Below are 15906 nucleotides of genomic sequence, written 5' to 3'. Positions count from 1 at the left end.
ATCTTTGGGATAAAACCATTTTGCTGTCCTGTTTATTGAAATTTTGGTGGGTTTGACTATCTAGTGATTACAGAAAGAACTTACTTTAATTTTCTTGCCTAGTCAGCCTGAACATTGGCAGGATAGTTACATTTGAGGAGCCCAGGCTCTGCAGAAAGCTGTCATCTGCCTTTTTGTCCTGCACATATTTTGCAGTCACTTTGTTGATTGGTGGGGGAAGCAGAAGAGGGCATGTCTATAATTGCCATTTAATAAGTATTTCTTTTCATCTAGCTTGAGCCATGAACAAGCAACAGGGCTCTCTGAGACTGTCTAATTATTTAATAGGTTTGTTGTACCAAAATATTCTCTCTGGGCTAGAAGGTAATGCTTAGTTGTCAAGGCTGTGAGATCATTTGTGTCTTGTTAAAGAGTAAGGAGTGTGGAAGTGGCTACTCCACATTTTACCTCGTTAGCATGACAAATTGCAAATAGTGCAGTATAACGTTTGGCACCACTGTGGTATTAATTCTGCATATTTGCACCAATCTTGTACATGTTTCTTTACCTGGGAAATGCTGTGATTTCCCCCTTCCTACCTTTGCCTGGGCGTGGAAGGGGTTTCTCATTCATGCATTACCAACCTTTTGCTGCAGTGTGTATGCGCTTCCTCTGCTTCTGACAGGAATCTCCTTCCCTGGTTGACAAGTGGGAGCATGTTTGCACGGCTTGGTCCAAGGGCTGGACTTCAGAGCTGTCCTTCCCAGCAGCCCTGAGACCTGAGATGTATTGCTGCCCAACCTTTCATAGTGCAACTAATCCAGGGCAGCCTTTGCAAAGTTATGGGCTCTTATTTATTCATGGAAGATTAAAAGTAGGGAGATGCCCTGCTTTCTGTGCAGGTTTTCAAAGACAGTTCAACAGCTAAACAGCTATCTTGAATAACTATGTATGTAGTATCTGCGTGCAAATGTGTCTAGCAGTTAGAAGGGAGAACCTGGGACTTCCATGTTCCATATGGCACTGCCACATAAAGTATTGCTTAGCCTATCTGTTTTTATCCATAAATAAATAAGAATTGTAGCCATTCAATACAGAGGATATAAAAATGACAGTAATTCAACTTACAAGCATGTATATTATTTCTTGGGATATTTGCCAGTGTATTAGGGTTGAATCTGTGGGTCCATATTAGAACAGGTGTTTCTGCTTTGGAAAAGTTAGATATTCTCTACTTCCTGTGACATGGTATGAAGACAGAGTGGTTAATCTTTGATTATTTTTTTTTAATAGTTATTCCCCTCCCCTCTGCTTAAGCAAATTAATTCAGAAATATGGCCTTTATATAGCTTGCAATACAGTAAGGCTTGTCCCATATGCAAACCAGGGGTGCATATCTGACGTAGTTAAAGAGCTGACTATATAATTCTAACATATTAACAGTTAAAACCAACATATTTATATATGGCAAATAAATTACATAAGCTCACAAATGGTACTGACCTCGCAACACCTAACGCAGCAAATTATAAATGACCTGAACAGGTGTGACCAGCCATACAGTGTATGTAATGCATTGCATTTACCTGCTCAGTACTGGGACATCTAGGATTAATTAACTTTAAGACTATGACACTAACCAACAGAGAGGAAATGGAACAATAATCCTTATTCCCTTCTTAATTTCAGTTGTTTTCAATGGACAAGGCTGAGAAGGCATCAGCTAACTTTTTTTGTCTATCCTACATTGACTGGCAGTGTAGAACTCGGGTCAGCCTGGGAGAGGCATGATTTGCAGTGAAACTGGCAGGTTTAAAACAAGCAAAAAGAAAAATACACTCATGCAGTGCGTGACTGCATTGTGGCTCTTGCTGCTGCAAACTGATTTATAGCCAGAAAAAATATATGGGATTTGAAGGACTGGAAAAAGATTTGAAAAATTCATGGAGTTTGTTTCTGTTATTTCCATCAATCGCTTCAGGTGAGCTCAAAAAGTTCTTAGACGTCTATGGAGGAAGGTGTCCCTCCCTGTTTTCTTCATACGCCTGCTCACTCATCTTCACCCTTTTTTGGGTACTCTTTCCTAATGTGTTTTCTGTTGATGGCTACTGTGGTAGAATACAGGGAAAGAGGGACATTTATGCACTGATTAGTGTTAAGCCGTGTTCTTTGCCAAGTACCCTCCTAAATTTGAACACTAAGAGTCTCAGGTGACTAATGCCTGTTTTTTGAAAATTAAATGGAATACTGGAGAAATTCCTGGCCATGAATCTTAATGCTTTGCCTTAAAAGCAGCACAGAGATTTAGGGGAGAAAGTCTACAGCACAGCAGCTGATCCGCTGCCACAGAATTGATATAGGTTTGTCTCTCCACGTGTTCGAGTTAGGGACACAGGCGGAAGACTGCAATTTTCACTTCTCAGGGTAGAAGAATGTGTCTTGAAAACATTTTCTTTTGATTTCAGAGGGTCATTAAAGATCTGAACACTTTCTAATCCTCTTATATTTTCCTCATTAGATTTGGATTACTGCAGCCAAGCAAGGGGTGAAAGCTGGCACGTTCTTCTGGTCTGTGTAAGTGCCCTCTGTTTTCTGAAGATCTGTAACCAATAATTCAGAATTAATTTGATTAAAGTGTTTATTAAGTCATTTTCCTTCCTCTAAGCGTTCAGTGGCTAGGATACCATGCCTGTAACCCCGCCCTTGTTTCATTTGTGTAATGTTTCTGATAACTAAAGCTAATTCTACAGATTGCTGCTTTAAGTTCCTACACTGATTTTCAGCAGTTTTCTGAAGAAAAGATGTATGGCTATGTAAAAAATCACTTTCTTTCATTTCACGGTGTGTTGTTTTGCCTCCTTAGTATTGCTAACGTTTCCTAGTCCTCTGAGTGTTTGTGGAAGACTCTTTAATTGTCCTCTTATGTCATCTGACATCAACAGCCTAATTGACTCAAAAGCCTGACTGACTCATTTTACAATCCAGTCTGACCTTTGAGTAAGATATCCAGTTTCCCTTTCCTAAAAGACAGCCTTGAGGATATTTGCTGTTCTTTTGTTTAATGGTTCAAAATTATTTTCCCTTGTCCCAGCTAAGATGTATCTTCCTCACTGAAAATGAATTAATTTTGATAGTTTCTGAGTTCTGAGTAATTCATATGGATCAATCTCTCTAATTCATTTTAGTCACAGGATTGCAGGAGAAAAGAAAATGGGCAAACTGTCAAGACTGAAGTACTAAGGGGGTTTGCCTATTTTTTGTGATTCCATTAGGAATCATGCTCTTTGCTACTCTAAATACTAAATAGTATATATAATATTTTTAAAACAGTAAATAAATGTATTAAAAATATAGATATAAAACTCAAAAATAAAATGTACTACATACAAAGCTGATGATAGGTTTAGGCTTGCAAGATGATTATTTGACAGACCTCCAGTCTGGTGCTCTACAAAACAAAGATTAATGTGATTTCTAAGCCCTACAACAACATGGTCACCATAAACACCCTGGCCAATGCATGCTTGGCAATATAAAATGTTATGGGAGCTAACCGAAGGTACGTCATATGAATGGCAACAGTAAGGGAGTGAGACAGACACTTTATATATGAATGAAATTTATATGCCTTAAAACTGTAGTATTTGATTTGGGACACAGGATGGTTTTTGGGGAGAATTCAGGTAAACTCTTTTAGGAAAAAACAAGTGTTAGAAACATCTTACTCACAAATGACCTAATTGAAATAACCTGGCTTTTTTCATATTCACATTTTTCATGTTAATAAAATTTTCAAAACTAGGCAATATCCAAGATTATTATTTTGCTTTATGATATTGCCTTGCTTGCAAATTTTAATATAAATTCTCATTTTTGTGGTTGTTTTACAACTGAAAGTTCTCTATGGACTTGGAGACGGAGGACCACTGTTGCTCTCCAAGGCATTGAAAATGAACTTATTTCAAAATGGCTGTTGGCATCTCTATTTCTCTGTCAGATGTTTCCAAAGAGTGCTGAATTCAATTCAGCATGGTGAATCCAAGACAGTTGTATTTGATTCCTGCCCTGGGATTCTGCTATTGGTCTAATGGAATCTGGACTGACTATGCTATTTTATTAAAATAACTGTGTGGTCACTGACCTGCAGAGCTTTCCTAAGATGAGATATTTGGAAGTTTAACAGCTGTTTATAAAGTTAGTCATTCTCATAGCATGAACTTGGCCTCAACAGCCAAGTGAGAAGTCTCAGGATACAAACAGTGAAGCAGGATGAGTCTGTTCTGCAGAGTGAGAAGTCGAGCAAGTCACCATACTGATGGCCTAGTGTTTCAGATGGCTCTGTTTTGATTAACACCAACCTAGCCCTCAGTTTGGTTACAATTCAGTCAATGGGAACTTTTGCAGTACCTTCAAGACTACCAGAGCAGGATGGTTGTTTAAATCCATACTGATGTGAGCCATCTAATGGTTTTTACTCATGCCAGCTATCCAATGGCAGCTGCTTTTTATGCTTTTATTGTCCATAAAAAAGGTTCATTTGGGTTAAAGCCACCAGAATGGATCTTTATTCACTCCTATTTAGAACAGTTAGATTTACTGCCTTGAGTTCTGACTCCAGTTACAAACTTATAATCATCTTTCCTTTGGAGTATGTGGACATCCAGGAGATCAGAAGTGATTCTGTTTGCAAAATAAGAATCAGTATCAAGCAGGAAAGAAGATACGGCATACTAACAGGAAATGAAGTTATGATTGTTTTGATCATGTTAGAATCAGTTCATAGCAAGGCTGTGTTGATCCTTTTTGTATTCTATGATAACAACATATGTTTTTGTATTCTGTGGTCCAGCGTCATCCCCCATGAGCGCAGAATATTAACAATACTGCAGTGGCTAACACTTCCAGACAATGAAAGGTAATTCACTTGTCATCTGCTGTTGGATAACTGCTAGATTGTGTTCTCCCTAAGAGTATCTGGAAGAGCAAGGGGAAGTTTAGTTCTAAAAATTGTTTTGTCTGTTACACGCTATCACTGATTTAAGGATTTGTTGGGGGGTTGTGTTTGGGGTTTTTTGTTTGTTTTGCTTTCTGATCTCAGCTTTTAACAATCAGCATTTTGATTCTCCTCAATAAATGTGCGGTATGAATTTATTTCTTTTCAAGAAACATTTAGTTACATGGATTAACTTGGATTGTTCTTATCCTACTGAGTCTAATATGGTTTAACAACCTTACAGGCAATGGCTGTTGTAGAACTGGACCCTGAGGACTGAGAAAACGTTAAGATTTTAATTATGAGTATTTTTTAGTATACAAGTTCCCACATGCTGCTGGCTGCAAAGCTCAGAGGAGCTGCTGTTGTGATCTCTCCTACAAGACTTAGAAATTTCTGAGTGTGTGTCCTCAGATGGTACCCCATGTGCCTCCCTGCATGTGTTCTTGAATTTAATAAAACTGTAGAACAACTAATTGCTTAATCATACCACGGAAACATGATTGAGAAACAGTTATTTTTCCATAAAGCCAACTGTCATTGGAAGGTTGACTTGATTTGACTTGACCTAACAGGCGTGGGGTCTTTTTGTTGTTGAAGGAAAGATGTCCTGAACAAGAGCTTTCTTTCTTTCAGGCCTTACGTTTATGCTTTCTACTCTGAACAACCAGATGCTGCCGGCCACAGATATGGTCCTTTCAACTCAGAGGTTAGTATAGATTTCCTTCTGCAGAAAAAGCACGTGGCTCAAATACGTTTTTGGAATGATTGCCACTGCTCAGGGCTAACATTTTTAGGAACTTTTTTTCACCCGTTTCTACAAAACGCTTCCCTGCTGCCAGAGAAAGTAAAATTATTGTCTTAAGGATTTTTCAGGTGAGATCCATTTCAGAGTGAAGGAACTGCCTGTGCCTTTCAGGAGGCTATTTCTTTGTGTGATATGATAATGCAAATGGAAAGATTTATTTGGCAAAGACAGTATATTTGGGTGCAACAGCATAATTTAGCTTTCCTCAAACAATTTATCCTTCTTAAAAGTAATAAAAATATAATGCAGAAAATACTGAGGAAAAATGCAGAGGAGAAAAAGCTTTCTTTAAAGCTGACAGCCTGCAGTAGCCAAAGTAGTAATTTCAGTCTGTCATGAACTGTAAAAAGCTGCTATTTCCAGTTTCATATAGGCCCTACAGGGGTTCGGAGAGCTTTGCCAGTACTGTTCCCTCAGGACCAGACTGCTGAGTTTGGAAAAAATTTTGAAGCACTGTAAGGTATTTTAATGAAAAATTATGTGCAAAACACTACAGTAGTTAACCCCTTGTTTGAGCTTTGGGTAGCTGGCTGGGACTGATGAGTACTGCTTCCCTGCCAACACTGCCCAGGTGACAAGAAATTAAAGACTATGGGATTTGTGGGGAGGGAAAGCAAATTCTGCACCCAAATATCCTCCTCCTTCAGGTGTCTGGGATCTGGCATCTCTGATCATCTCTAACATCTGGCAAAGGTCCCCTACTTTCAGTGCAAATGTATGCTGCAGATTGCCATCACAAGACTTTAGGAGTTCTTATATTTGCTTTTTAAAGGGTAAACAAATGTTTGCAAATCTGTGAAAACTGAAGAGTGTATCAGATACCTACCCTTTGGAACGTGATAAAAATCTGGAGCAGCCGGGTACCCAGCAGTAGTTTCTTGCTTGTTTGGTATACATCTCGTAGCTGTTCTCTAGTGGAGGAGAGAGCAAAGAGAAGCAACGCTAATCTTTTTTTAAATGTGCTTGAATTATTTGGGCTATTTAAATAAGTTTGCAATGGCTATGAACTTGTTGTGGGTAGCATCTCTGTTAAAGCAGCCTGAGCCACGGTCCCGGAGAAGCAGGTGTGAGGAATTATTCCAAACCAGCACTGAAACATCATACTGGATAGGAAGAAGTAGTCCTTTTTCTGGATAAGCGGTGGTTAAAATCTGCCAACACTCTTGCTAAATTGACAGGCATTGATATGTCTCCATGTTGTCATTTGGCTCAGAACAGGAGAGATGTCTGACTTCTGGTATGGGTAACGGGAGCTCTCTGATTCAAGGATATATTACTCAGTGATGCTTTATAGTTCCTTTTGTTGAAGTGTTACAAATATGTGTGGCTTATGACTGACAACTCTGATTTTATTTATCTGTAGTCAACCACTTCCTTCTGAACAGAGTTGTGGGGCTCCTTCCATGGACTCAAAGGAGAATATGAAGATGATGACATTGAATTTGTTCTTTAAATTTTAGTCTTTAACAAACCCATTTAGCATCCAATGTGGTAATCTACTTTCAGGTTAATTATAAGTGTCTAAAAAGTGAAGCATGATTGTATCACTGTAGGAACAGTCATTATAAAAGCAAAAAGCCCCCAAAGGCTCTTATTTTTCAGGGTTCTTCTGGACAGTTATTGGAGGGTTGACCTCTAATTGCAAGGCAAAGCTTGCTTAGGCTCTTAATGAGTGTGAATTAATAGCTTATGAAAATTTTACAAATAAATGGATTTGTACTATTTAAGTTAAACACAAGAAGAGCATGAAATTGATTTTTAGCAAATTGAGAACAGATGAGTTAGCAGATGAGCATGTATGGATTTGTAGTTCAAACAGTGGCCATAACTTTGTGAATTGAAATTTAAATAAATGAATACAGCTGTGTAAGTATACAGATGCTGAGATTTGCTAGGGGTCTGGTTTCAGGACAGAAAAGCTAGGAAGTATTTTATATTGTTCCTCTTGACACGGTTTTCAATATAAGTTTTAAGAACTACGAAATTTTCGTAACTCAGATGAAAAGAAAGTCCTCATAGGGATCCCTTTCAGCTGCTTCCTTGAGACAGAAAGCATGACCTTCCTTTGAAATCATTCTTTTCTTGTATACAGCTGGCAGCAGTTAGACGGTTGGAGTAGTTCTGACCACTTCATTTTTCTTCATGCAAAGGCCCATCAGCCAAAAAATAATGTTTGAAAACAAGCTCTTAACAATTCTGTGTTATATTTAAGATGGTCTTTTTACTACTTCTTTTGAAGAGTGAACATTTTATGCTGAGTTTTTCTTGCTGCATTTTGTAGCTTGAGGTATACACCTTGAAAACCTCCAAATCCTACAAATGTCCATTAGGGTAAAGTGGGTTTTTACTAGACCTTCTTATGCCACTTAGTGCTCTAAATGTATTACCTTTGAGGTCTAATGGCATCCATGACTGATAATTTTCAGAGCTTCACAGGACGTACACAACAGCCTATGTGCAGAGTATCTTAAATGCTAGAAATAAAGGGATTTAGATGCACTTAAACTATATTGGTGAACTGCTGGTGTTGTTGGAACAAATGAAATACAGGTTATGGCCAATGTCCACTATTGTAATTTTGCATGTGCTTTAACATCATGAATTTCAGTGTAAATGAGTTAGTTGTCTAGGTTTTGGGGGTTTTTTTTTCTGGCTTTTTTTTTTAATGGGACATGAATAAACTTCTCAGGAAGTATTTTAGTAGGTTCCATTATGTTTCCAGGAGTAGTTATGGGAGTTATCAAATACGTGCTTGCTCTTGATTTACTTCTGCATATTTTTTTCTTTTCCTCTGTGCTTCTGCAGTTGAACTCTGGTAGGTTGGTCCATCCAGGTCAAGAAGCAGAGCTTTGGCTGGCTAGTTTACACCTGTGATGTTACAGTTCCCTTCTGTAAGCTAGGAGGGATTAGTTTCCCTCCTTCATAACTCTGTTCTGACTCTTCTCAAGCAAGACTAAGATTTGGCTGGTTAATAAGAACTTGGCTTCTTTTTTTTTTTCCTCCAAGCTATCTTTAAAAAAAATATCTAGAAATATGCTACCATAAGAGCTCTAAAACACATCAAAATCTGGCACTGCTAAGCCGTTCCTGCTGCTCCTCTAACATCTGTCTTGAGACGGCCATTTTCAGTGTTCAGACCCGGGTCTCCTGCGCTCGCGTGTTTCTTGCATTGTGGAGCTCTGTCTGAGCCAATTCAGAGACAGTAAACCAAGAATCCTTCCTTTCCCTGCCGCTCCTCTCATCAGGACTGCACAAAGCTTGAAGCATTTTAAAAACAGAAAACTCTGGTGCTGCTTTATTAAAATGCCTTTCTGGAGAGAGACGAATGAGACTGGACTAGAATCTCCTTTCCAGCTGCTTGCCTTGGAAGCAATGAAACAGCATGGCAGATGGTAACATCCCCTTCCTTCCCTTCCCTGTTTACATAGCTCTGTAACTGAACAACTGTGAGAAGCTGCCTCAGTACACAGGTGTTAAATATCATCATAAATATCCGACTCTTCTCAAGCCCACTCAGTGTGCTCTGTTATACACAGCATATCATAGTTAGTATCTCCTGGTAGGCATCGTCTATCAGCACTTCACACACAACCTTGAGCAGTGCCAAGAGCCTGGAACTTGTGTTAAAGTCAGTGAGAGAGGTACAGTTTAAAGTGATGATCAAGTTGATTAGGGGCATAGTAGTTTTTCCAGTCATGTCTTAAAATATTTTTTCCCCTTTTTAAGCCTATCTCATGTAGTATTTGTGCATTTATGCATTTATGTGCATTTATGAACAATAATATTACCCAAATAGATGCCATAGTGACAGTGCTAGGAATTAAATCCTCAAATTGCCCGTAAAGCTGGTAATAAGGCAGGTAGCAGTGCAGCTTTCTGATGTGCTGCCACTAATAAATATGCCCTGCCTAGCTGATTTGAGGGATACAAGCTCCGTGCTAATCGAGCCTCACCTTTGTAGCGCTGTCCTGCAGACCTGCAGTCCCCAAATAGTGGCTAGTGGGGTTCTGGTGATTTTGGTGGGGTGCGTGACCTGGCACACAATGGTGGTGCCTGCTGCTGATGCTGATGAGGGTACCTAGTGTCACTGATTCATCCAAAAAGTGGGTGTAGGAAACCTTGTAGAAAGCCATTTGGACTGGCCTGGCCCTAGTACTCATATGTGAACCATCATCCAAGCGCGATGTTGCTTTTCCACCAGCACTCTACCCCAGACACTCATTAAACTGTATGTCATTAATTTTATGTAAATTGAAGTTGTTTACTTAGATTTTGATAATATTAATGGATCAATTTTTGATCAATAAAACCCCCCACATAATAATATCTTTTCAAAACCAGAAGCCCCACGTATCTTCTGAAACAGCAATTTCCTCTGCTTTTATTCTGTCTGCTCTCGTAACTGCTGTTCTGCTTTCAGTATAATTTGGTGGATTCCTCCTTAAAGAGGGACATCCTAAATTGTCCAAATGCCTATATTTTTGAAAAGGCCACAGTATTTATGCTTCAGAATTAGCTGGCACAGGTACTTTACTATCTGATATGAGTCGAGAGATGCTTTTTTTTTCTGAGTCCAGACATCTCTCCCCGCCAGTACAGGAGAGTAGTTATGGCTCCCCTCTTACTCCGCACAAGAGACCTAAGAGAAAGCTTCCTCCTAAGAGGAGACAGGAAAGACCAGTTGCAGCTCCAAAGAAAAGAAGAAAAGTACATAGAGTGGATCAATATTCTGCGGAAGCTCGTCGGAAGAAAGTAAGTTTATATATGTTCCAAAATTTTATGATGGAAGTGCCACTTTTTAGGCACTACTCTAGCTTTATTTTCTTCAACTCGGGAGTTCACTCCATGCTTCAGGTTGGGATTTTGCAGACAAAACTTCTGTAAATGTACTGAAGGACCCACAGGAAAGCAGCCAAATCAGACCAAGTCTTCTGGGAGCTATGTTTTTCTGGTTTCAGACTCTGCTTGCATTAGGGAAAGTCATCTTTATAATCTCTTTATATTTTTAAATGTAGCCATCAGCTGGAGGCAATGTCAGATAAATCCCTGGGAAGATACTACCAGTGTTGCTAACCTTTCTGAGCTATTACAAATTCTGCAATATCTTGTAGCCTCCTTAACTCCCCAGCTCTTGGGAGCCTGGTGATTATTTGAGACTCTGCATCTAGTCATCGTGGTTGTGGAAAAGTCCTGAAAATATGACTCATAGAATCTAAAAGGGCAAGAACTTTAAAAAGTTGTTGTAAAAAAAATTGCATATTTTAAAGCTAGTTTGTGACTTTGGAGAGTAGAGGATTCTTGATTACATGATTTCTGAGTGCTGTATTTGCAGTTGAAGTGGTACAGTCTGTTTTCACAAGAAAAAGGTCAAATAGAAATTACTTTACTAGGAAAAGGTGCGAGTGGAGGAAAATAGTATTCCTTAGTGTACTGTCTTTCTCCACCTGGCACTAAGACACTGGGAGGGGTTATAGACCACGTCAGTATTATTTTTGTTTCAGAAACGTCACTAAATAATTAAAAAACTCTTCAAATAAACAACCTAAAGGTTTTTCTTTTAGGCTTTAAACAAAAGCCTTGGTGATACATTGTATCCTACAAAAGTCTATAAAAACTCTTCTTAATAGCTTTTTTGGTGGGGATGTTTTTTGACTTGGTGCATGATTCAAATTAAAACACTTATTTTGAGGCCAATTCTTTAAGTGTAACGACATGGCAGACAGGAACATGCAAAAAAAAGTTTCAGGTATAAGAAAACAGGAATTTTCCAGAGAACATTTAACACAGATTTACCTGAGAGGACGACTGATAACTGCTTGGATGATATTGCTATTACTCATTAATTTGCCATTCCAAGTTATACCCTTCTGCCATGAAGTATAGTAGATAACTTATAACATTCCTACTGATGTGAGCGTAGGTGACTCTTCCTTCTTTTTTTTTTTTTTTTTGAACGTCTTTGTCTGCATGGAAAGGTCATCCAAACTTACCCCAGAAGAACTCTTCCTATGGAAATTTATCACTGTTATTTCAGAAAAAAGCATCCTAGTATTACACAATAGTTCCCATCATATCTGCACTTTTGGTGCTGGTTGAGAGCAATGGAATATAATGCAGACTGGATCCTACCAATTAAAAACCAACAAAAATAAAAAGAGCATAAAGTGAAATTCCTTCTTCCTTCTAAACAAGCTTCTTCTAAGGGAAAACTCAGGAGAGAATCCAGTTGTGGTCTGTGATCTGGTATGGGATCTCAGATCCCATATCCAGTGCTTTCACAATAGTTCCGACTCTTTCTTGTAGTACCGTCTTAGAGATCCATATAGCTTGAAAGATAAAATGTTTCTGTATAGCCTTCTGATGTCTTGGTGACTGGTCTAGGTGAAGAAAGGTATATGTAAGAGATTTACTTGTTTACCAATACCTTTTTTGGAAGTTACATCTGGGAAAGAACATGAGCTGTAAGAGCAGCATGTCCATACAAAAAATCCTTGCCTCAATATGTCACCTATGGCCAGCCTTAGACTGCAAAGACCATTTGGGGAAAAGCCTGAGTGTTGTATAGAATAATAAAAGATAGCTGAACTGAAAAACTGAAGAGACAGAATGCAATGAGATGAGGAAATACTGGTGAGGGCCTTTTAAGAGCTGCACTGAACACAGGTAGTGAAAAGTGCAAAGTTGAAAGTTTGGGGTTTTTGTGTGTGGTTTTCTGAGTTTGATTCTTTTAAAGACAGAATTCTTTATTTATATTACTTTCTTACAGTTTCAGAAATGTCTCTGCAGGTTCACAAATTAAATTGGTGAAGAGGGTAGCTAAACAAAATTACCATCACTCATGAATCCTTGAAATGTCTGGAAGTATTGTTGCTTTTTTATTATTTTTTAAGAAGCCTCAAGCCTGCTGACAAAAGTAAACATTAATGGGAAATCCATCTGGATTTCCAGCTTCCTTGAATGAGCTTTGGATTAGGAGTAAAAGTTGTATTTCCTTATAGGATTAATGTTACACATATAGAGTTTAATAAAAATGGAATTCCCATTTGTTGAAGAAATTCTTTGTATTTGAGAGTGGAAGAATGCTGAAACAGACAATTTTCTTTTTTACAAACTCAAAATGTTTCAAAGTTTTAACTAAACTGACTACTTAGGCTTTCCTGAATTAAAGGATTTCAAAATTTTACCATTTGCCTGAACCACTTCCATATGTTGCAGAAACTGTTCCTTCTGTTACCTACCGTGATTCAATCTCTCAAGAACTGCTTCTCTGTGTATTTATAGTGCCACATGGGAGACGACATTCCCTGTCTCATAACCTATCAGACTCATTTAATATCCATCCCTTAATGACTCAGGCAGAGGGAGAATTTCTGAACCATCTATTTCTGGGTCACACTAACTTGATGTTTATTTTTTGCTTCTCAGAAAAATTCTGCCAAAATCTAGTTTTTTCTCATCCAAAATTCCTTAGCATTCTGTTTGTCACTGGGAGGCTGTTTTGTTGCAGATGCTTGGACCAGCCAAATCAAACAGACAAGCAAGGAGGAAGTTGGCGTATAGTGACAAGAGATGTTTTTTTCTCAAAACCAAAACAAAATCCGAGTCCTCTGCCTAAAATCTTACTTTAATGTTTCCCTTCTCTGTGCCACCTGGTAAAAATGCTTCCTTTTGTTATAGCTGAAAACAAAATCCTGTGAACATATCTTGGTATTTTCTGTAGTGTTTCTCGACGAAAAGGAAACTTAAAAGAAGAAATCACAGTACTGTATCCATGTCTTCTGGGACCTGCTGACAATTTTGCCAAAATTGTCATCTGAGATGTTGGAAACTCTTGGCTTTGAAGCTGAAAAATACTCCCTCTAAGCCCCATGTGCTGCTCAAGTGACCCACATGTTGTCATCCTGGTATCAGATGCTCTTCGAAGTGTATTTCATTAGGTGACTTGGCATACGAATCCCAAGTCCAAAGCTTCATTTCATGTTCAAGTTTTGACTAAACAATTCACATAAAAAAGCCTTTTAAAGTACTGCTATTTATCTGTAAGAAACAAACTAAACTCCGAAGTCACATGCACTTCTTTAATATCTACGCTTTGTTTTACCAAACGTGCATGTGTCCGTGGGAGGCCTAGGATCAGCCATATAGATCTTTTGCTGTCTTGTGTCAGCATCTCAGCAGGGCTTTCTCATGACGAAATCACAGTGTGGATATAGGAAAGGGAACGGTACAACACCTGTAGGTGTAACAGCTCAGCCAAGGCTTTGCCTCTTGACCTGGATGGTTATTCTATCAGAGTTTTGCCAAAGGACCTCCATTTGTAGAACAAGGGGGAACACTGCAATGACAAAATTAACTTTTTTCCTTTCTGCATATTTATACAGATGATGGTGAATCCCCTGAGAGAGATTGACAAGACAGTAGGACAGCTAATGGATGGACTGAAGCAGTTGAAACTGCATCGATGTGTCAATGTCATCTTTGTTGGTGATCATGGTAAAATATTCTTTATCAGTATATAAATGCTTGAGCAATGTAGCTGTACATACAACAGGTGGCTGAAATGAAAGTTCCATTTAAGATATTTTTGTGATTTTTTTTTTTTCCAGTAGTTTAAATCCCCCAAACCAGCCAGTCAGTGTAGACTGGCCACTCAGCTTGCCTGTTAATTGTCATGAGAGAACACTTCTCTTTCAGTGATCTGGGTATTTACATCTCCACTTAGATTTTTTCAAAGCTTGGCATTTTTGATATCACATCCAAGTGCATCTCTCCTGGCATGTATTGCAAGGCTATAGTGTGCCTAGGGTAATCCTGTAATATTTTTGGCAGTTTTTAAGGAAGGAAAAAATTTTCTAACACTGTTCTCCTTTTCACAAGGAGAGGAGTATGACTTTAGAGCAAGGCATTTCCATGGCAATTAGTGGGTCAAGTTATCCTATTAGGAGGAAGAGTGGAATATCTGTAAGGGTCTGTGGCCATCTTGGATGAAAAATGTCATCAAAATACGGAAGGAGGAAAACGGTAAAAAGATGTTTCAGGGTTGGATGGAGAGTCACCCAAAAGCAGAGATACTGTTTGGTGGGTATCATTCTTTCAGACATCAGAAGAAGCTTTACAATAGAAGAAACAGTAAATACTAGCAAAGAAAAAAAGGAAAATGAAGTTTTGCTAAAGAAAAAAGTGACCGTCTTTGAGATAAACCTGGTTTTGCAGAACTTTTTAGTAATGCTACCAAAAGTCCTGTTCTGTTTAGATCTTTGTTTATGGAAGTCTCTCAAGGACTGCTACATTAGCAATAAAATGGATTAGGCCTCCTTTCTGGCTGTGGGGAGGGATGGGTAAGGGGCAGAAAGGGTTTCAGGGGAGGCAGTTTTGTGCTGAGAACCACCTGCAACTGGCAGTACGTTCCTCCCTGACACAAATGGCTGTAGGAGAGAATTGTTTATCTGCAGCTGCCTTAGAACAGATCACCAACAGACAATACCTTTTGTGTGCAACTTCTCTTACAGTCCTTTGTTTAGAAAAAAACACAACAAACAAACAACAAACCACAACAAAACCCAAAGTAGTACACTAAACTCGAACCAGACTGATTTTTCCATGAGCTTAGTCTGGCGATGTTTCAGTGCACGTATGGTATATGTGGTGACTTTCTACAACATTGAGACTGGCATTTCTCTTGTGTAGGCAAGTGCTAAAATCACCCCTAGTTTGGCTCCTACCAGTGTCTGATGTTGGAATTAGATGACTGGAAAGGGCAAGAATACGATTAGTCATCCAAAAGAAAAGAATGCATAAGCTGTTTGGGGTCTCTCTGTGCTGTTTTGGAAAACATGTTTATTTTCAAGCTGGATTGATCTTTCATTTTCCTTCTGCAGGGATGGAAGACACTACTTGTGAAAGAACTGAATTTTTAAGCAACTATCTGTCTAATGTGGAAGATATAATTTTGCTGCCTGGATCTTTAGGGCGAATTCGCCCCAGATCTAGCAATAACCTAAAATGTAAGTTAGTTTCATTGTACCCCTTTTGTCCTGAGAACTAGACTCCATCCCATCCTTGGGCTGACGTTGTACAAAGGGTATAAGTTCACAGTGTGTCGGCAGGACATTCAGAGGGAAGCCCA

General features: G+C 38.8%; 1 protein-coding gene across 8 annotated transcripts in view; it reads left to right on the top strand.

Moving 5' to 3' along the window:
- Window positions 1–15906, top strand: part of ENPP2 (ectonucleotide pyrophosphatase/phosphodiesterase 2) — a 54227-nt gene that overhangs the window by 18459 nt on the left and 19862 nt on the right. For 7 of the 8 annotated variants that reach the window (XM_075085668.1, XM_075085667.1, XM_075085666.1 and 4 more), the window contains 5 exons: window positions 2498–2553; window positions 4829–4894; window positions 5609–5681; window positions 14162–14273; window positions 15659–15784. In XM_075085668.1, the coding sequence (XP_074941769.1) occupies window positions 2498–2553; window positions 4829–4894; window positions 5609–5681; window positions 14162–14273; window positions 15659–15784 (433 nt within the window). Of the gene's footprint in view, window positions 1–2497; window positions 2554–4828; window positions 4895–5608; window positions 5682–8585; window positions 8596–10374; window positions 10533–14161; window positions 14274–15658; window positions 15785–15906 lie in introns of all 8 variants that reach the window. The other variant, XM_075085674.1, reaches the window with a different exon arrangement.

The sequence above is a fragment of the Phalacrocorax aristotelis genome, chromosome 2, assembly GCF_949628215.1.
Source record: "Phalacrocorax aristotelis chromosome 2, bGulAri2.1, whole genome shotgun sequence".
In the NCBI taxonomy this organism is placed as follows: Eukaryota; Metazoa; Chordata; class Aves; order Suliformes; family Phalacrocoracidae; genus Phalacrocorax; species Phalacrocorax aristotelis.
This window is presented reverse-complemented; position numbering and strand designations above follow the sequence as displayed.